At 41.0% G+C, this 20749-nt stretch overlaps 1 protein-coding gene and 1 long non-coding RNA gene across 3 annotated transcripts in view; one reads left to right on the forward strand and one right to left on the reverse strand.

The window, feature by feature from the left end:
* The window catches only part of LOC145305740 (uncharacterized), a 60181-nt gene extending 39452 nt beyond the window's left edge, over positions 1-20729 (forward strand). Inside the window, exons 7-14 of one of the 2 annotated variants that reach the window (XR_013874697.1) lie at positions 765-880; positions 1207-1289; positions 1937-2033; positions 18111-18311; positions 18532-18595; positions 19418-19619; positions 19960-20026; positions 20417-20729. Coding sequence is in view for 1 of the 2 variants with exons in the window: in XM_080147511.1 (XP_080003637.1) it covers positions 765-880; positions 1207-1289; positions 1937-2033; positions 18111-18311; positions 18532-18595; positions 19418-19619; positions 19960-19975 (779 nt within the window). In the remaining variant the exon portion in view is untranslated. The remainder of the gene's footprint in view (positions 1-764; positions 881-1206; positions 1290-1936; positions 2034-18110; positions 18312-18531; positions 18596-19417; positions 19620-19959; positions 20027-20416) is intronic. The other variant, XM_080147511.1, reaches the window with a different exon arrangement.
* On the reverse strand, positions 2943-3702 carry LOC145305917 (uncharacterized). Its single transcript, XR_013874814.1, has 3 exons — positions 3369-3702; positions 3130-3187; positions 2943-3046 (listed from the first exon to the last, which is right to left on the reverse strand). It is a non-coding gene; the product is annotated as an uncharacterized LOC145305917 (long non-coding RNA).
* Positions 20730-20749: the final 20 nt, after the last annotated feature.

The following is a 20749-nucleotide window of genomic DNA, read 5'->3' on the forward strand; positions in this document are numbered from 1 at the left end:
TTTTGGGAGAGGTAGGGGGGGGGGGTAATTTGTTTTGAGGATGGTAAAATTGCAAAAAAAAAATCCCCCCCCCCCCCCATAAAATTTTTGCCTCGGGGGTAAAATTTGTTTGGTGGGGGGGTAATTACCCACCCCCTCTGAAATATGATGGGGGGGGGGGGTAAATTCCCCCCTACAATCTGTTGGGGGAGGGTTAATTATGAATTATGAACATAATTAATAATGAAGTACTCCTTTAAAGTGTAGCTTCAACTAGGTCCTGGTAAGGTTTAAAACTAGTTTTGGAGAGGGTAAACCCTCTGGCAGCCTGCCAAGATAAATTGCCCCCCCCCCTCCCAAAAAAAAAAGATTTACTGAAATGTTTGATTGAGTTGATTTATCTATTATATGGAAGCTAGACAATTAATTTTTGATAAACATTTTTTCTTATTTTTTCTAATTGGGAAAATATTATTTTTTTGATTAGACATTGTTTAGACACACCCAGTGCATTGTTTAATTAAAAGGCCATTACAAACTATGTATTTTTATAGTCTTTTGGTTTTAGGCGGTAATAAAAAATCTTGAGAGTGGAAGTAAAGCATATATTACAATCTTGGGGGTCCCAGTACACCATCAAACCTTGTTAGCTCAGTAAGATTGAGATTAAATAAAAGATATATTTAAAAATATGTTTACTGCTAGAAGTCTTAGTTGTTCCTTGCATTCTAAGGGTCTTTCAACCTACAGACTTGGGACTGAAATTTGTATATTCTTACTTTTAGGTTGTTTTCTAAAATCTGGCGATGTCATTGCTAATGTTAATCTTGTTAAAAAAGACGACATTGAAAGTTTGTCGGACAAATGCGATTCAATTAACAAGATGTTGAAAGAAGCTTGGGTAAGATACATTTTCTTCAGGGATTTAAAGGAATAAGGCAATAGCCAATAAATTGATGTATAATTATTTCCCCAATGATGATAGACACATTACTCCTTCTGTAGTGGTTGAAACGGTTGAACACTCACCTTAATAAATCAACCAATCAAAATTTATTTAAGTCCCCAAAGTTTTCAAGCCAACGAATAAGAAAATGTTATTATAAAACTTAGGGAACTAGTGTAATAAACAGCTCATTGTTCCCTCTCTCTGCATTTTCTTACAATGCTAGACCTCTAGGGGCATAGCCACTAGGGAAACTAAAAGTTAACATACATTTTATTTAGACTGTGCAGCCGCCAACCTTCATGTCCAAAAAAATTTTTGATAATGAATTGAAAAAGTCTGAAGCCACTATGGCGCATCTTAGGCAAGGGCGTAGTTTGATGAATTAGGATTATAGAGTTATAATATTTTCCCCTAATATGTCAAAAATATTTTAATTGTATAATATAGTCTAAATGTTAACAATTTTACGTTTTTTGTTTTTACTTTAATTTTTAATAAAAACAAAAAAATGTTAGAATTTTAATGAGTGCTTTAAAATATGTTGTTTAATGTATTTTCTACTTTTTCTTAGCATTTTTTACTATCTAATTGTTTTTTTTTTATTATTTCATCTTTGCTTCTGTTACTAGTAAGCTATGGTGAATTATTAACTTTCTATGATGTTTCTGAATGCACTATAGCCACTTAAGATCTCTACAATGATTCTATCCCCTCGATATAAAGTACCCAAGGATCTAAAGGAATAAGACAATGGCTGATAAAATGATCTACTCCCCAAATGATAGTGCACAAAATTAATCTTTGTATTGATTACAATAAGGGGTTGAAACGTTTGGACACTTAATTGAATGAACCAACCATTCATTAGTCCCCAAAGTTATTAATATTAAGACAACAAATAAGAAAACGTTGTTATAAAACTTTGTGAACTAGTGTAATAAAAAGTCCAATGCTTTACCCACTCCCTCTCTGGACTTTCCCAATTTCTACTACGTCCTTCACCTCCAGGAAAGAAAGGGAGGAAGAATGGACCGTGAGGTCTGAAGTATTGTTGCAACAATATTTAGATGAACAAAGGAAAAGAGATGAGAAGATCAAGCGAAAGGCAGGGAATAATCCTTTATTATGGACTACCAACTATGGCCCCTAAAGGCCTCTAGGGACGCTTGAGGCAACGGGTATGGGGGGAGCATAGGAGTCGAGAAAAAAAGTTTAGGTTAGGTATTTCTTCCTAGGGCGATTCTCTTGGAGGCAGATAGACATCCTGATACTTTAATACATAGGATGTGATTGTGGAATATGATTTGCCATATTCGTAAAAAGACACAGATCAATGAAAGGTACCGATAGTGATAACATTAAAGGGAATATTTTTGCTGTTGTAATAATAAGCTTATGCTGTTTTAATGATTTGATAATATGACATTTGCCGAAGTAAATGTACAGTACCTTAAGGACTATTGTATCAGGAATCTAAAGGGATACGACAATTACCGATAAATTTGTGTGCATTACCAATGATGATACACAGATTACCCCTTCTGTAGATTACAATTAGTAGTTGAAACGTTTGGACTCTTAATTGACCAACCAATTAAAATTTTATACTTGTCTCCAAAGTTTTCAAGGCAGTGCTTAATAAAGCGTTATTATAAAACTTTGGGGACTAGTGTAATTAACAGGCCAATGTCCCCTTCCTCTCAGTTTTTCATACACCCAATGTTCTCTTTAAGTATGCGCTGCCCCAGTCTGATGGCGGATATACTGGGATTCTTTACAGGTCAGCGTACCTGGGGAGCCTCATATGATGACTTGAAGAACTTAATTCTTATGGACATTTTCATTCTTCTGAAGTATTAATTATCCATAAGCGGTTAATTTCCTGAATAGAGTATCTAATTAACTATGGAAAGATAAAATCTTGCAATTAAATATTTTATAGGTACTCATTGCTTAGTTATAATATTTCAGAGTTTATAGTTTAACAAACGACATATATACAAGGAATAACTTTGCCCATACTACATATTTCATAATTAAATAACATAAAACTTACTAAAGAGTGGCTATATGAGGCTTTTTTGATGCTATTTGCTTTGATCGTTGCTGATGAATGTGCTGAAACAAATAAAATTTCGTTACATGAGTTGCTAATTGAAATTCTCAATTTAAAAGAAAATATTTCAAATAAATTTGTGTACCTCTGTTGGATTTTGATTACAGTTACAATTGGTGATGGATTGAACGGTAAGATACAATCTACAAATAATTCATTATTATATACAATATAATTATCCTTTAAGTGATAAAATTGAATTTGAAATGAAATTTGTTTGATCAGGACTTTTAACTTTTCAATTTTTTTTTTTTTTTATAAATACTTGATTGCTATGGTATTTCTGGAGTAGTTGATCTTTTATTTTGCTAAATAACAATTTACCTTAGTTTATTTTTTTTGGATGCAAACTTAGTAGGTGCTCAATCGGCAGTTTACATTCTAAACAATAACAAACTATATATATACTATCATGGATTTTTATTCTTTATCAAAATTTTGAAACTGCATGGATTTATTGTTAACAAATATTTCGACACTAGTAATCTCAGATAGTTAGGTCTTTTGTTTCTTTTGGCAATTTTTGATACAACAAATGATGAATAACAAAATAAGGGTTTACCTAGAGTTTATTTCCACAAAGCCTTCTCCTTGATTTGGCGGTCGCCTCGGAGTAGGTGGTTTTAACTCTTTTATTGGTTTTATTCTGCAAGAAAGTACAATTTTTGAGTATTTGATTTGATTTTGTTTGAATTTGGCAAAAATGAAATAAATTTAAAGAAAAGTAAATAAACTATTGCATCACATTGAGTTAATAAAATGGCGAGGTAGATGGGCATGGTTGTCCGCTTGGCTACTGTGTCTCAGGTTTGCCCCTAAATTAAACAGGTTTAACATTGCCGGGCAGCAAAGGCAAACCTGGGACACAGAGCCAAGGGATTATATCACAGTAGATTAATTTTTGACAATATTGGCAGTAAGGTACGGTAAATAATGATATGGCACTTAAAACTAAGGTTTTTTTTTTTTTTTTTTTTTTTTTCTTTTTACTTTTTATACTTTTTATTTTTTATTTTTTATTTTTATTTTACAACAGATAATTAGTTGAAATGAATAGGTTGAAATTAATGAATTGAAATAAATAGGTGAATTAAATAAATAGATAGGTAATTTAGTAATAATTAAGAATTTTTAGGCATTATAAATAAAGAGATAATATAAATCAATTATTCAGTCCCACTCAGGGACAGCAAACACTGGTTCGGGCAAATTGTCCATGGACGGATCCTGGCTCGAGGGGCAGTCCGGCATTATCTCCTCTTCCAACTCGGGTTCCTCGCCGGCTACCGCCTCAAGCTCTCCCTCCATTTCGAGCTCTTGTCTTGTCTCGGGTATTCTATCTCGAAAGATACTCCCCATCTTCTTACAAGCAGTTTAGTCGTTTGTGTCTGGCCAGGTTATTTGATGATATTTGGGCTCCACACCTGTCGCATGGAACTTTTGGCTTGGCCGTCGTCGTATTTTGACCTCTATTTTCTTCAGGTGCACACTTTTTTCTGTGTCTTGCAAAATTTGATGCAGACACTTCTTTTAGACATTTATCACATTTCTTATTATTAACATTTCTAGCCACTAATCCTGTACAGACCTTCTTGTGAGTGGTTAGGTTTGATTTTCCTAGGAAATTTTTATCACATTTATCACATTTGAACATTTTTTTCTGACTAGATATTTCATGTATTCTACGTTCATGGTTCGTCACTCCTGTTTTTGTGAGGCATATTCTGCCACATCCTTCATATGAGCATACTAGTGACAGGACTGTACCTGGATCCTGGTTCCTGTGCCCGCTCATTTCTGGAATCTTCTTTCCTTTTCTCCTCTCCCATTTTTCCAGGTATTTCATCCTGGTTTTCACAGCCTTCCTCCAGATCTTTCTGTCCTTCGTTATTTGACCGATTTTAGTCCAATCCATGCCCGCCTCCTTGACGATTCTTTTCCAGTATAGCACTGTTTTTCTTTTCTTGCCCGGAACTTTCTCTATAGTCTCCAAGTCCTCCAACCATCCAAGAATTACAGCTTTCGTCATTCTGGAATCATCCATCCTCATAACATGGCCTATCCTTTGGAGTACACGTTTTTCTATTTTGTATCTTAATGTCTTAATCTTTAGTTCATTACGGATATCTTGCATATTCTTTTCTTCCTCCTGCATTTGAAAAAGTGGTGGTTTTGTTTTGTTACTCCAAATATAGCGGTATTTTTTGTCCATTGTCCTTTGCATTTTTAGAATTTCCCCAACTTGCCAGGTCCGGGTGTGGCAATCAAACAACATAGTAGATTCTATGCATGCCTCTATAATTCTTGCTTGTAGACTTTTGGATATTTTTGTTCCTTTTAGCCGATGCTTTACCTTTATCCATGCACTTCCAGCCTTTTTGATCCTGTTGTTTGTGTCTTCTTTCCAGCCCATTAAACAACCTAGGACGCGAGTTTTTCTACACTCAGCCTTACCAAAATCTAGGAACTCTTCTTTATCTTCGTTGTTGCGCTCTTCAAACTTGTCCATCACTTTTTTAATTTCTCTGACACCTTGTTCCAGCTCTTTCTTTTTTCCAATGACTGTTGTATCATCGGCAAAAAGCCCTTGGGAGATTTTTATTCTCTTGGCCTCTGAATTTCCTTTCTCCCATCTGCCTTGGCTAGGGAAACAGCTTCCAGGAACCCAATTATAGTTTAATCCATAATCCAGGTTGGTTTCCTCAGCTTTCCTTTTTCTAGCTTTTTCACCCTGTCTCATAACTACCTGGTGGTATATGTTGAAAAGTTGGGGGGAGGAAGGTCCCCCTTCTCTTAATCCTCTCTCTGTGGTCCATTCTTCACTCTCTCCTTCTCTGCTTTTTATCCGGTAGAACGTAGTTTCATGAAGATCTTTCAGCACTCTTAAAAATTTTGGTCCCATTCCACACTTTTCTAATATTCTCCATAGAGCTGGTTTATTAACTCTTGGGTACGCTTTTCTTAGGTCTAATAATCTTGCTGAGGGTCTCGAGTCTTCAGGTAGAGTCTCTCCCTTGGCCTCCAGCCTCTTTAACAGATCCTCTGTGTCCTCCAGGATCCTGTACATAATCTGGGTTACGTCCGCCGTAGATCTTTCTTTTCGAAACCCAGATTGGTCATCGTCCAGAAGATTAAGTTGTTCTGACCAGATTCTTAATCTATCTGCCGCGATTCTGCCTAGAATTCTGGACCCCATGGCCAGTAATACAACCCCTCTGAAGTTGTTGGTGTTGTTGCGGTCTCCTTTCTTAAACAGAGGTATGACTTGTCCTTCCTTCAACTCTACTTCCCATTCTATGGCGTCATTCTCAAACATAAACTGTATCAAGTCCACAATTTTCTCCAGAATAATTGGTCCACCTTGAAGTATGTAAATCAGTCGAACTCCGTCCTTGCCTGGTGCCGAATTTTTCATCTTTTTCATTTGTGTTAAAATCTCCTCTCTTGAAGGTGTTTCATCCAACTGAATTGCCCACCTTCTGGCCTCTTCGCTGTTCCTTAGGTCCTCCATTTTGTCAACAGCCTCGAAAATAATCTCTGGGTCATTTTCAAATCTATCTTTAGATATTCTTTGGAAATGATCCTTAAACTCTTCTTTGGTGATTGTGGTGGTTTCAGAAGCGGTTTTAAAGCCTCTAGTTCCAAGTTTTTTTAGAGTTTTATATAAGGTTCCAGAGTCACCTTTTTCTCCAGCTTCTTGGCACTCCTTGATTATGTTTTCCCACCAATCTTTCTCCCACTGTCTTGTCTGTCTCTGTAACGTACTTCTGGCCTCTTTCAGATCTGTCTTGGCATTATTCAGATCTGTTTCAATCTGTAGTCTTTCATCATCTGCTGTCTGTCTCGACCTCTCCATCAATTCATTTCTTCTATTTACACATACAGTAATCCTATCTCTTAGTCTTTTCACTTCATCTTCTTTGTCTATCATCCATGGGTTCTCTATTTTTTTCTCTTCAATTCCACACACTTCTGTTGCGGCTTTGATTGTAGTTTCCGTTATCTCCTTCCATCTGTCATTTATATTTTGATTGTTGTTGGCATCTTCAGCTTCTTCAACAATGTTATTTATTTTCTCACGATAATTGTTGGCTACTTCTGTATCTCTTAATCTTTCCCATCTTATTTTGGGCGATCTTTTCTTTGGTCTGTCATGTTTCTTTGGTTTGTTTAAAATTATTCTGACTCTCACCGGTTTATGATCTGACAATGAAATTTCGTTTATCACATTAAGTTTTTGTACCAATTTGTGTCTTTGATTGCTTTTCACCAGGAAACCATCCAGTTCATACCACCTCCTTAATGCTGGATTAAACCATGTTCCTCTTCTTTTGTTTTGAAAATAACTATTAACATAGGCTAAATTGTTTTCTTGGCAAAAATCTATGAGTTCTTCCCCTTGTCTATTTGATGATCTTAGTCCAAAACGGCCGCAGACATCTGGCCTCTCTTCTCCTTGACCTACGTGGGCGTTGAAATCTCCACCCACTAATAATATTTCTTCTTTCTTGACTTTTTCTACGTGACTTTTAAGATCTTCTTTGGCTGTCTCTATCTCCTGTTCATTATTTCCAGACCACACTGGCATATATGTGGCCGTTAAAGTTAGGTCCTTTACTTTAATTGATATTGTCCTCTCGTTTCTTACAGTTACTTGACCAGTTTCACACCAAAGTTGAAGTAGCTGGTCTCTTAATAGAATGGCGGCTCTTTCCGTGAATATGATGGCGGTCAGTAGCTCATCTTGTCCTAACCAATAAATACCACCTGTTTTAGCTTTTATCTCCGACAATAAAACAGCGTCCCATTTATTCTTCCTTGCAAATTCTGCTACAGCTTTCGCTTTCCTTTTGTTAAAATTATCTAGTGGCATTCTCTGTACGTTCCAGGTTACAACATCAAAGACATTTTCTTTAGTTTTATTTTGTTTGAGTTTTCTTTTATCTTCCCTCCTATTTTTTCTTCTTTCCCTTCTTCTTGCTTTTCCTTCCATTGTTTTATCCCTTGGTCCTGGGTTGGGGTGAATGGTCCTAAGTTTATATGTTATGTGTGCAACTATATTACGACGACATTTGTATACTGCTTGCTTGAACTTTTGCCTCCATGTTTTTTGAGAGGGAGAGGAGTCGGCTGGTTTCTTCCCCCTCTGTTGCCAAAAAAAGCCCCCGTAGCTTCCAGGTTGCCCTGTACTTCTGCAAGGTTTTGCTCCTTCTGACCTCCTGGTCCTGTTTGCCATCCTGTGGGATGTTCCCGCTTGCGCCGCTGGGAGGCCTGACCATACCACAAGCCCATTTCGAGCTCTTCGATGACTGCTCCCTCATCCTCATCCTCTGACTCGGTCTCGCATAGCTCCTCTATGGCTAGGGCATGAGCGGTACTACGGTCGAAACCTCCCCGCAAAGCGTTGGTCACCATGTCCCTGATACGCCTAACGCGGTCGTACCGTTCGACACGGCCACGGATGCGGGCCCTCTCCGCCTTCTCCGTCAGATCCTCCAGACACCGGAACAGGCCGATCTGGAGCAACGAGGCCTCCACGGTCAACTCGTGGTTGGCCTTCACCTCGAAAGCGTAGGACAGCTTTCCTACTGCCCCCATATTCTCCTCCGTGAGAGACCTAGCCTGTACATGGCGCAGGGAACGCGTTTGGCGGCGCCTGGTGGCGCGGCCCAGGTCTCTTGCATAGGCAGTGGCGTTCTCAGTAAAGAGATGCCAGTGCCAGGTGGCATCCTCAACGGCGTCCATCTCGCTGTGGCTGATCAAGCCACCCCATCCCTCCGTCAGCTCCTCAATATGATTGACGGGCTGGGGAATGTAATTCCCGTCACGGGTAAAGGCGATATGGCGGTCGGACATTGTTTCTGAAGATCACGTAGGTTTTAAGTAGTTATTTATAGTTTTTTTGTACGACAATTTCACTAGTACTCATAGTTTTAGTAGTAGCCCTGCTATAGAAACATAGTTTATTGAACATCATTTCACTTGTACAGAGCAACAGACTTCGCTTAATCGAGCTACGTCTGGTGGCTTGTCTTCGGTAATTGCTATAGAGTAGCTTCACAGGTAAGTACTAATTCACTAAGATCAGACTTCGCTCTGTTGGGCTCCGTCTGGTGTTTTGACGATAGTTCTTGTACCAAAGTTATAGGAGTAGTTTTTGCTTAAGTAAGCAGTAACACACAATTTAAATACTTTGTTTATTTCTAATTAGGTACAGTTAATTACACTATTGACTGTCATTTCAGCTGTCTCTGTGATGGCAGCAGGTGGTAACCGCAGGTGGTAGTACACCTGCAGACTGTGGTTGGTGGTAACCGCAAGTGGTAGTGCACCTGCTGGTTAGAGGTAGGAATTGGTGAATGTAGGCTTATTGGATGCTGTAACACCTGTCAAGTTACTGCTCCATAGAAGGTGGCCTTGGGGCAACATCTTTGTAGTACCCCATGTGGTGGGCATCATCAGCTGCCTTGGCTAGCGATTCGGCAAGACACAGATCATCTTCTGGGAGGATTGTCGCTATGTGCCTCACCGATCTCCTGGTGGTCCTGGACACTTTCTCACTCGCGTTCCTGTATGTTATCTCCACAGACCTTATGATGCCGTCCTTGGATGGGAAGACGTCAGATACTATTCCCAGCTTGAAGGTGCTGTCCCCAATGAACTTCTCGTCTGGTGTCCGGGTGAAGATAACAACATCATTTAGCATAGGCTGTCTGCTGGTTCTGGAAAATAGGCTGGATCTCGGAATGAAGTCAGCAAGTTTTTCGTTCAACCATACTTTCCACCAGGACTCGTAGAGTTGGTTCATCTGCTGTAGCATTCTCGTCGGTTTCTCTACTGTGCACGGCTCTACAAGTGCCCTGTTGGATGCACGTCCAAGCATCAGCCTGCTGGGTGTTATCAGATCAACATGCTCCAAGTCATCTGTCCGTGATCCGATACATAGAGGAAGGTTATTCAGCTGCATACAGCACCACGCGAAGCTGGTCTCGTAGTTCAGTATGTCTAGACGCAATCCATCAAACGTAGCATGGAAAAGCCTCTTAATCTCCTGTATGCTTCTCTCAACCACCCCTTGCCAGTTGTGTCCTGCGGCTGGTGCTACCTTGTGTCTGATGCCTGCCAGGTGCTGTCCAGACAGGGTGCTGGTTATATCTCCCATCGACAACTGCATGTCCTTGCACGCTTTGACTAGCTGGCTCCCTGGGTCAATGTACACAATATGAGGTACTGCATGATAGGTGACGAATCTCTGAAAGGCTCCAAGAAACGCCTCTGTGCTGTAGCTGGACATAGCATGGGCTGCGGTTGCTGAAGTCGTAGGGCATCTGAAGACCGCACACCATACTTTGACCGTGCTTCGGTGGTTGTGCTCGCAAATAGCTGTGAACGGCCCACACAGATCAAGCTGAGTGTGGTAGAACGCAGGGGCTACGCATGTTTGGCTCTCATGCCGTGGTGCCATTTCCGCCTCAAGTAGTCGAGCCTTCCTCCTTTTGCAAGCTGTACAGTCAGCCCTCACTTCTTTTGCCAGGGCTCTCGCACCAATGATATACGCTATATACCTGGATTCTAGGACCATCTGTGGAACTCCTTTGTGGTGTAGGACCTTATGGTGAACATATATCATGATGGCGTAGGCAATTGGCGAATATCTGTCTAGTACCGGTTTTACGAAGGTGAGTGGTTTTAGGTCAGGAAACACGTTTTCAGGATCATCTATCTCCTCTCCATCAAGGAATCGGCCTGTATAATGTAGTATGCCGTCTCGGTCGATTACGTGCTGTAGCTCCTTTCCCTTGTAAAACTTTTCCACCTCCTTTGTGCCGCAGCGGAAGTAGTAGCGCTCAATAACCGTCAACTCCTCCATTGATAAGGCATCAGATTCCGTGCTGATACTTGGGATCAGCATGCTTAACTCCACCTTCCGTTTGTTAGCTATTCGCCAGAAGATGAAACGTCGCATATAGGCAAGGATTCTCAATGTCTTCCGCCAACCATATTGGTTTGGGTCCAGCAGGTACCGTGAATACTTGTACCGTGTCTGTAACTCTTGGATATTACACACGACGGCAGATATCACCTTAATCTCCTTGTTGACCTCGTCTTTGTCTTCCTTGCTAAGTTGCATCTCCTTGACCGGTCTGATAGGCATTTGTGATCGGTCTAGGCGCATCCATGGTTTCCCAATCTGCCAGTCTGAGTCCTGGTCTATGTCAGACAGTTTAACTCCGTCACGGGTGCCAAGATCGGCTATATTGTTAGTCCCATCCACATGGAACCACTGGGAACGATCGGTGAACCTCAGTATCTCAATGACGTTATTCCTCACTCCAATCGTCATGGGGCGGGTATCTGAGTTGATCCAGGATAGTGCAATGGTTGAATCGCTGACAAACCAGGTATCTTTGACCTTTCCTTTCAGGTTGTTTGTGACCACCCTAGCCAGTGTCGCACCCATTGTGCAGGCTTTTAACTCAGCTCGCGGAATAGAAGAACCGGTAACCAAGCGGGATTTTGCGGCCGCTAACCTCACCTTGACTTCACCTGTTGGTAGTGTTTCTTGAACATGGACGCATGCGACTGCCAGATCCTTTGATGCATCCACTGACACTATCAGGTTTACTTCTGACGTCTCCGCAACACTTCGATGGAACTTTACTTCAGGTAACCGTTGCATTACCTCTATGTTTTGCTTCCATCTGTCAAGGTGGGCTTCAGGTAGCAAGTCATCCCAGTCTGTACCCAGCCGGACAATCTCGTGGTAGTCCTTCTTGAATTGCCCAGTTATTGGGGAGACCAACCCCAATGGGTCATAACAGGACGCCATCCGGGAGAGGAGGATCCTTTTAGTGAAGTTTGCCATTAGTGCTTCTCTAAGGTCTCCTGTTACTAGCTCGGGATTCTTACCTCGGCGCCTCTTACCAAAGAACAATGGTTTTGGGTCCAAAGATAGCAAGTCTTCTTCTGGGTCCCATTGATATCCTAGGACGGTAACGTGCTTCTCGTCCACAGATACCGACTCATGGGGTTTCTCACCAGAAAGTACGAACGCCTTTGTTTCGATGTTGGCCTGGTCCAGAAGGAAGTGGATGGAATCAATAGTCTTCCTCCTTTCCTCTTCAGAGTCCTGGCTGTCACTTCCATCATCCACGTATAATAGGTTTTCCAATACGTCAGCTCCAGCGGTATGTTCGGGGAAGTGCTTTCTGCCATAATCAGCTATGCGGTGCATTCCCTCTGCAGTTTGTCCTCCACTGGATATCACGCCGTAAATGATAGTAAGCATGACTCTTTCTTCCACTTCGTTTTCAGGGTTTAGGTCTGGTATCCACAGGTATCTATGCCAGGTCAACGACTTGGGGCGTAACTTTAGCTGGTTGTACGCCATTCTGATATCAAACAGGAATGCGTGCTTACCAGCTCGAAAGTTCGTGAGGAGGTTGAATATAGTCTCCAGCTTATTACTGCCTTTCGCCAATATGTTGTTCAGTGATTTTCCTGAGGTCGTGGTACTACTGGCGTCAAACACTGTGCGGACTGGAGTGGAAAGTGAGCCTTCCTTGTGGACCGTTCTCCATGGGAGGTAGTAGGATCCTGTTGCCTCTGCCAGCTGTTGCTGCATGTCCTCTGGCAGCTCATCCACTCTACAGCTGTATCCATTATCCACTAGTTTAGCATGGGACTTAAGGACCTCCTGACGCTTCACCTCAGAGCCCCGTAGCTGCTTCATTTGTCCTTTTAAAACAGCTAGGGCTACGTGGCGGTTCTTACCAAGCTCCTTTTCAGGGTCTGCAGTAAATGGTAGCTCAGCCCACAGGCACTTATGTTCCATATCGAACTCTACTGATTTCGCTATCAGCGCATCTTCGGCTTCTTCGATAAGTGACTGATGCTCGTACTTGGGTCCTTGCCTGCATTTGTTACATCCTCTGCAGTCTGCACAACGATAACTGGCTTCAGACCCTATTCGCTCGCTGTCAAAGTATTCCTTCTCTAGTCGGCGAACATGCTTCGTTGAGCTCTGGTAGACTTGGTATGTCTCTAGCTCATCTGTGTCAGAGGCGGAGTCGATGGAGGCCACTGACCAGTCGAGCATGTCAAAGAGACTTTTACGCTGGTATGCTGCGGCCTTTAGTTCATTGGTGAAGTAGTTGGCTGCACTCATGAAAGATGTGGTGGCATGTACTTCTGCCCAAGCCTCATGGGGTCCCCCCAGGATGCCGCGGTGCCCCCCTACTCCAGTAAACTTGCTCTCATAGAGTGCCAGGCCGCAGGGTAACTGCATAATCAGCTTTGGGAAGAGCGTGTTGTATTTGATCCCAACGATGATGTCCACGCAACTTCCTCCTACTTTATCAGGTACTGTGGGTAGACTGGATGTGTCGCTGCCCTGGGCCTTGCTGAATTCATTGTAGGCTTGTTGCAATTTCCAGGTGGGGAATGGTGCCGTCGGATTGTCCATCTGAATCCCTGAGAGTGTGGCGCGGGCATTGTTGTCGGCGAGGTTCATGATAAACTGCTCTATACCATAGGGGATCTCAACACTTCGTCCACCAGCAACGTTAAGGACGGTAGGGCCTTCCCTTAGGGTCTTGGAGTTCAGTGCGTTAGCTGCCCTGGTGCTGATACAGCATGATCCGCATCCGCTGTCATAGAAGACTAGCAACGGTGGGCCCCCATCGGGTGATGGAACTTCTTGGCACATAAATATAGAGGGAGAGGTGATATCTGGTAAGGTGTCTTGGCTGGTATCAATCCTCTCTGGCAATTGGTGGGCTGTCTGTATGTAGTCTCCCACAAAGAGTAGTTCAACCGAAGGTATCTTATCTGCGTCCATTGTTTGCTTGAAGTGGTTAAGTCGCTTGGCATTGATCTTGGTGTGGTATATGCAGCACAGGATGTGTTTTTGTCTGCGGTGAGTTACACGACTACACCCACCAACATTGCAGAAGTGGTCAGTCCGACAATCATTCTTATGTGTCTCCCACCAGCCGTTTAGGTCTGACAGGTCTACTTCGCTATCCATCCTTAGACATCTGAAGCAGCAGCCTGATGCGGTAGCTATCTTGATCCGTTCCTTTACCTCACTAGATTGGAAGTGTTTGCAGTAGAACAGGTGAGTGTGTTGCTCTGTGCAGTTTTCACATCTTACCAGCTTGGAAGTGCTCCCGGGTCCAGCTTGTTCCAGTTTGGGTGTGGGTGGCTTGTCTCCGGAAGCCCGTTTCTGTCTTCCTTCCTGTAGGTTGTCTCCTGGATAAGCATGTTCGCTTTCATCTTCCGTAACCACGTCTGCTGTAAGTACGGTTTGCCCCCTTTTGTCCGGGTTGTGTTGGGCCTTTTGTGTCCGGGTTGCGTCCGTGGCATGGCTTGGCTCGGTTGTGCGAATAGAGAGCTCGAACGTTACCAGTTCGATTTCTTCGTCTAGGAATTTCTCCAGGTGGCGGAAGCATTTCTCGGTATCAACTATACCGTTGCTGTCTGTACTTTCCTTGTACTTTCTGGTCAGCTGCTCGCCTCTTCGGTCATCTAGTAGCTGGTTGGCAATTACATGGATGTCTCCTTTGTGGTATAGTTCCGACGTGACTTTATTTTCGGTCACAAAGTTGACGATTTCTACAATCTTCATCCTTAAGTTGATTAGCCAGTCCAGTTGTTTAGCTCTGTCGGCAGTCTTCCATGGGCAGCGAGACAGCTTAAGGATCTCGGTGCGTTTGCGCTGCAGGATACGGGGTATGTTTCCATAACGTGCTGATAGTCGTCGCCATATTTCTTCAACGTTGGTCTCATGAGCGCATATGACCGCAGCTTGGTCCTTGAGACAGCGCTTTTTCAGCAGGTTTAGCCTATCGTCATGGGTAACATTCATTAAGGACCCTGCATACAATCCATACTCCTTTTTGAACTTATAAAAATCTTCACCCTCTTTCCCAGAAAAGGTGGGTAAGATTAAGTTTTCCGCTTTACTACGAGTAGTAGTGCTCTCAGTGCGGTACCCAAACCGTTCAGACTCGTGCTCCACTGATTTCTTGGCTTGTGAGAGTATGCGATCAAGGCTGGTCAGGGCGTCATCAATCTCACGCGCATCGTCTAACAAGTCTAGGTCTGCTGCGTCATCACAATGTATGCCTAGCTTTTTGATGATCTTGCTGGCTCCAGCTTCCAAACGCTCAAAACTTGTACGCATAGTCAGTAGTTGGCTGTCGTCGGAAGGGATGGTATTGACAATCTTCATGAGTTCCACTTCCATATCAGCTGCTTCTATCACTACCTCCTCTTTCATACCCTGTATGCGCCTGGTCTTTATATCACGCATGGTGTCTGTCATTGGTCTCCCTGAGGAGCCAGTGGTACTGGCTACCGACGGAGCGGCTGGAGGTTCCTTGCGAAGGGTAAGATTCTCGGCCAATGATTTTGCAGTCCTCTCGACAATATGCTGTGAGATGCTGTGTTGTAGTGTTCGGAGGCTGGCAGCAGCAGCGTTGGCTTGGGTTATCAGCTGAGCTGTGTCCTCGTCAGGGGTTACTGACAGATAGTAGGCTTTCGCATGTCGGTAGTTAAGGGTGACATCATGGATTTCCTTTATAGCCTGTTGGAGGACCTCCACAGGGTATGCGGCCAAGGTGTATCCCTCATACTCCTCATATGTAAGGGTGGTCAAATGAAGGTTTGCCTTATGGTTGGCTGCCTTGGTGTCCTCAGCCGACATGTTGGTGTGTCCTAGATGCGCAGAGGTGTCACGAGTGTCCTCTTCTAAAATTTGCGCGTAGTCGTACTGGTTATCCCAGTCAAGCCCTCCTGGGGTTTGCAATGAATCGATCCCAGATATACCAGTGGGTGTACCGGTATTAGCACGTCTGCGATACGGAGTCTCAGTCAAGGCTTGCTGGTCACGGGGCGTAGGGAGCCTGGGTCTAGGGTTCGAACTTGCCGCGTCAGGTGTCAGGAGAGTTTCCTTACTTGGCCTAGGCGTTAGTGACGTACTAGTAGTGTGGGGCGGAGGTACCAATGGGTTTGTTCTCGGTGTAGGAGGTCGTATGCCTTGATGAATATTACGGACCTCAATACCAGACGGAGACTTAGTTATGACTCTGATACCGTCCTCGGATCGGATTACGAGGGGCCTACTGTAGGGAGCAACAACGGGCGAACGCTGAACTTTGCTCCGGGATTTGAACGCTTCCCTTTCGGTGTCTAATGGGGGAAACAGACTAGAACGTTTGGAACGGGTGTTGTCGCTAGGTTGCCCTTGCTCGATGGCTCTACTGACTAGATCGCTATTGTCCTTCTCGACGCTTATACTGTCTGCCATCAGCTTTTGATTTCAAGATCCACGTGATGTGATGGAGATTTTTGGCCTCAACGTTAGAGAGGAACAAACACGTGCGGGGTGCGTCTCGTGGCACTGCGCAGGTAAACGATTTATGGTGGCTTTTACGCACCTTGATTCGTCAGTGGTGGCTTTTACGCACCTTCAAGTTATATAAACAAATCAACAACAATAGCAATTTACAACAACAATATTAGCAATTTTTTTTTTTTTAGCATCCAATATAGCATGAGCTTTTAACATCCCTCGCGGGAAAAGTTATTCTTTTCGTGGTGGAAAGGCCGGCTGCGACGTGACGGTAGCTCTTTTGACCCTACCTTTCCGTTTACGAGACCACGTGCTCTTGGAATCACCCTGGCTGTGTTGTTGCTTGCCCTGGGGTTCAATGTTTCTTTAGAAATTAATGCGCTGCCCCAGTCTGATGGCGGATATACTGGGATTCTTTACAGGTCAGCGTACCTGGGGAGCCTCATATGATGACTTGAAGAACTTAATTCTTATGGACATTTTCATTCTTCTGAAGTATTAATTATCCATAAGCGGTTAATTTCCTGAATAGAGTATCTAATTAACTATGGAAAGATAAAATCTTGCAATTAAATATTTTATAGGTACTCATTGCTTAGTTATAATATTTCAGAGTTTATAGTTTAACAAACGACATATATACAAGGAATAACTTTGCCCATACTACATATTTCATAATTAAATAACATAAAACTTACTAAAGAGTGGCTATATGAGGCTTTTTTGATGCTATTTGCTTTGATCGTTGCTGATGAATGTGCTGAAACAAATAAAATTTCGTTACATGAGTTGCTAATTGAAATTCTCAATTTAAAAGAAAATATTTCAAATAAATTTGTGTACCTCTGTTGGATTTTGATTACAGTTACAATTGGTGATGGATTGAACGGTAAGATACAATCTACAAATAATTCATTATTATATACAATATAATTATCCTTTAAGTGATAAAATTGAATTTGAAATGAAATTTGTTTGATCAGGACTTTTAACTTTTCAATTTTTTTTTTTTTTTATAAATACTTGATTGCTATGGTATTTCTGGAGTAGTTGATCTTTTATTTTGCTAAATAACAATTTACCTTAGTTTATTTTTTTTTGGATGCAAACTTAGTAGGTGCTCAATCGGCAGTTTACATTCTAAACAATAACAAACTATATATATACTATCATGGATTTTTATTCTTTATCAAAATTTTGAAACTGCATGGATTTATTGTTAACAAATATTTCGACACTAGTAATCTCAGATAGTTAGGTCTTTTGTTTCTTTTGGCAATTTTTGATACAACAAATGATGAATAACAAAATAAGGGTTTACCTAGAGTTTATTTCCACAAAGCCTTCTCCTTGATTTGGCGGTCGCCTCGGAGTAGGTGGTTTTAACTCTTTTATTGGTTTTATTCTGCAAGAAAGTACAATTTTTGAGTATTTGATTTGATTTTGTTTGAATTTGGCAAAAATGAAATAAATTTAAAGAAAAGTAAATAAACTATTGCATCACATTGAGTTAATAAAATGGCGAGGTAGATGGGCATGGTTGTCCGCTTGGCTACTGTGTCTCAGGTTTGCCCCTAAATTAAACAGGTTTAACAAAGTAGAGGATTAACTAACGCAACTTTTCCTAATTTTGCTGATTTTTAAGCTTTTTGGAGGTAGCGTTCTTGCATGAATGCCGTTACCTAAAATAAAGGATATTCCCATGACAGGAAGCAAATAGAAAAAGAGAAGAAGAATGCAAAGCTTTGTCAGCATGGAGGAAAGCCAATGGAACAGACAAGAAGAAAGAATATCATAAGAAACGCAAGGAGAGGAGACAAAAAGAAAGAGAGGAAGCTGCTAAAGCTCAAGGTGGAGCAACACAACCAACTCAACAAGGCGGACAAAATCAAGCGGGTCAAGGTGGTCAGGTACAATAACATAATTTTCTTTGGTGTGCCTTTGATTCTGTATGTTAATATATCGAAGGTATACATATATGTAAAAAAATTAATATTTTTCTTGAAGTTTGCTACCTGCTTTATGTGTGTTTGATCTGTGATGTTGAACATGTTAGTTTACATAAAAATCGATGAGAGTCGACCATTTAGAATTACCATTTAAACCCTTAAACATATACATCTTTTTTAGAATTTCAACGCCACTGTGCGAGGGAGAGATGGATCCTATGGTGGAATGTCTGGGAATATAGTAGGTAATCCTATTATATGTACTAGCGGCTACGCCCCCTAGAAGCCTCTAGGGGAACTTAGGGGGGGGGGGGGGCAGTCAAATTGGATAATCCAATTTTTTTGAGGGGTGCTATCCACCTACTCTCCCCATTTTTAATTTTTGTTTTTAAAAAAATCTATAAAAAAAAATTTTTTGTGGGGGTATTAGAAGCTACCCTGTTATGATCGGTTCAGCGGTGATCGAGATCCTTCGGTACACACAGACAACATCCTTTAACTTTATTATAAGAATAAAGTTGACAAGCCAACAGGGGGCTTGGTACGCCGAAAATCGGGAAGATTGCCACAGACTAACAATATAACGATATTGTTCTCCTTTACAGGGAAGCTTCTTATAGATCTAGGCAAGGTTTTTACCTATTTGAGAGGAGGGTATCTCCATCCTACAAATAAAAAATCATACCACCCGTAAATTTTTTATTTTACTTATTCTCTGAAGAACTCAAAATTAGGGGAAATTCGACCCCCCATTCAACTTGAGTAGCCATAGAGGCTTCTAGGGGCGTAGCTGCAAGTATATTGTGTAGTAATATGATTATTAGTTATTTCTCTGTTTCTATTCAAGATATACGGCTGAAAATGTCGATGAATATTCCCTATACAAATGAGTGAGCATCCTTTATATCATAAATTTACTTGGTCCGTCAGTCTATCTGTAATGCTCTAGCGGTTAAGCTGCCATGGAAATGATTTTGACTATGATAATTACGAAAAATAACTTTTATAACCTTTTACATTAAATTTAAAAAAGAAACATTTTAGTGATATAAAAGTGTTTTTTTTAGAAAATCCATTAACCAAGAGGAGCTACAATGAAATTAACACCCACAACATGCAAATGGGAAATAAGTTTCAGAGAGGAAATGGTTCCCAAGGTCGTGGGTTCGTTGCCGGTAGCGGACATGGATCCAGGGGTCGTGGGTACGGTGCCAGTTACGGACAAGGGCATCAAGATCACTGGTATGGTGCCGATTATGGACAATCCTGGTAATACATGATTTTTTATTAGAAATAAGATTTCAAAAACTACTGAACTGAAGCTTCATATGTATATGTAGATAGGTCCCAGTAATGTGTTATGCTTTTAATCTTAACAATTTGAATTCCAGGTGTACACTCTATTGCTAATGGCGCAGTATCTACCTGTCACGTTGTAAGCTGATAATCTCGCTAATGACTATTAAATTGTGCATTTATCAAAACTTATATATTTATGTTTTGCATATTCAGTTTTGACACTCTACAGGAGTTTTTGTTTGTCTGTCATACCGTTTCAGAGCTTCGCTTTTATGGATGTTGTCATCCTTGTAAAACGATTATTATTCAGGTATGGAAGCTATTGACATGGACGAACAGGTGGCAACCAATAGGTAATGAAAAATGAATTTAAACAGGTACCTAGAATTATTTTTTTAATAGAAGCACAGCTACTCAGTAACTAAGTAAAGTTTATTGTCCGCAAGTCTATCACCCAGTCAACGTTATTTTCGCATAAATCCATAAAAAAGAATAAATGCACACAAACCTTTATTTTCTATTTTTCTCCCTTGTCCCCCCCCCCCCCCTAGTGAAAAACAAATAAAAGAATATGTAAGAGGGGGGATGATATGCATTAAATAGGTAAAGTTCAGAAATGTTTTTCCATTTTTTCCCCTTCCTTCTGAAAAAAATTTAGCAGAGGTAAAAAGTTTATCTTCTACAAAATATATACTTAACGTTTCTTTAAATCATCAAGAATATTAGTAATAGGTATTCAATTATCATAATTTTTTTTATATTTTCAGATTGGATGTCACGAAACCTTATTAATTTAGATTGTTAAATTTTTGTTCTTGATTTTGTTGTCGTTTTGTATTATGTAAAGAAAAAATTGTTTTATGAATTGGTTATATTATTCTATGTGCATTTTAAAATATGAATTTTTGAGTAGTAGTTTGTTTTTTAATTTGTTTAAAAACTACTTTGTTAGTTTTGTAATGTTATCACTAAGAATTTTTTTTTCAATTAAACTTAAAAATAACGTTTAATATTGTAAATATCATGGTAATAGTGCAATTTTTTCAAAAATTAAATGGATAAGCAATGTAATTTTTCAGATATTTTAATTTTAAATGATA

This window comes from Acartia tonsa, chromosome 14, assembly GCF_053477335.1.
Source record: "Acartia tonsa isolate MP-2025a chromosome 14, ASM5347733v1, whole genome shotgun sequence".
NCBI classification, from domain to species: domain Eukaryota; kingdom Metazoa; phylum Arthropoda; class Copepoda; order Calanoida; family Acartiidae; genus Acartia; species Acartia tonsa.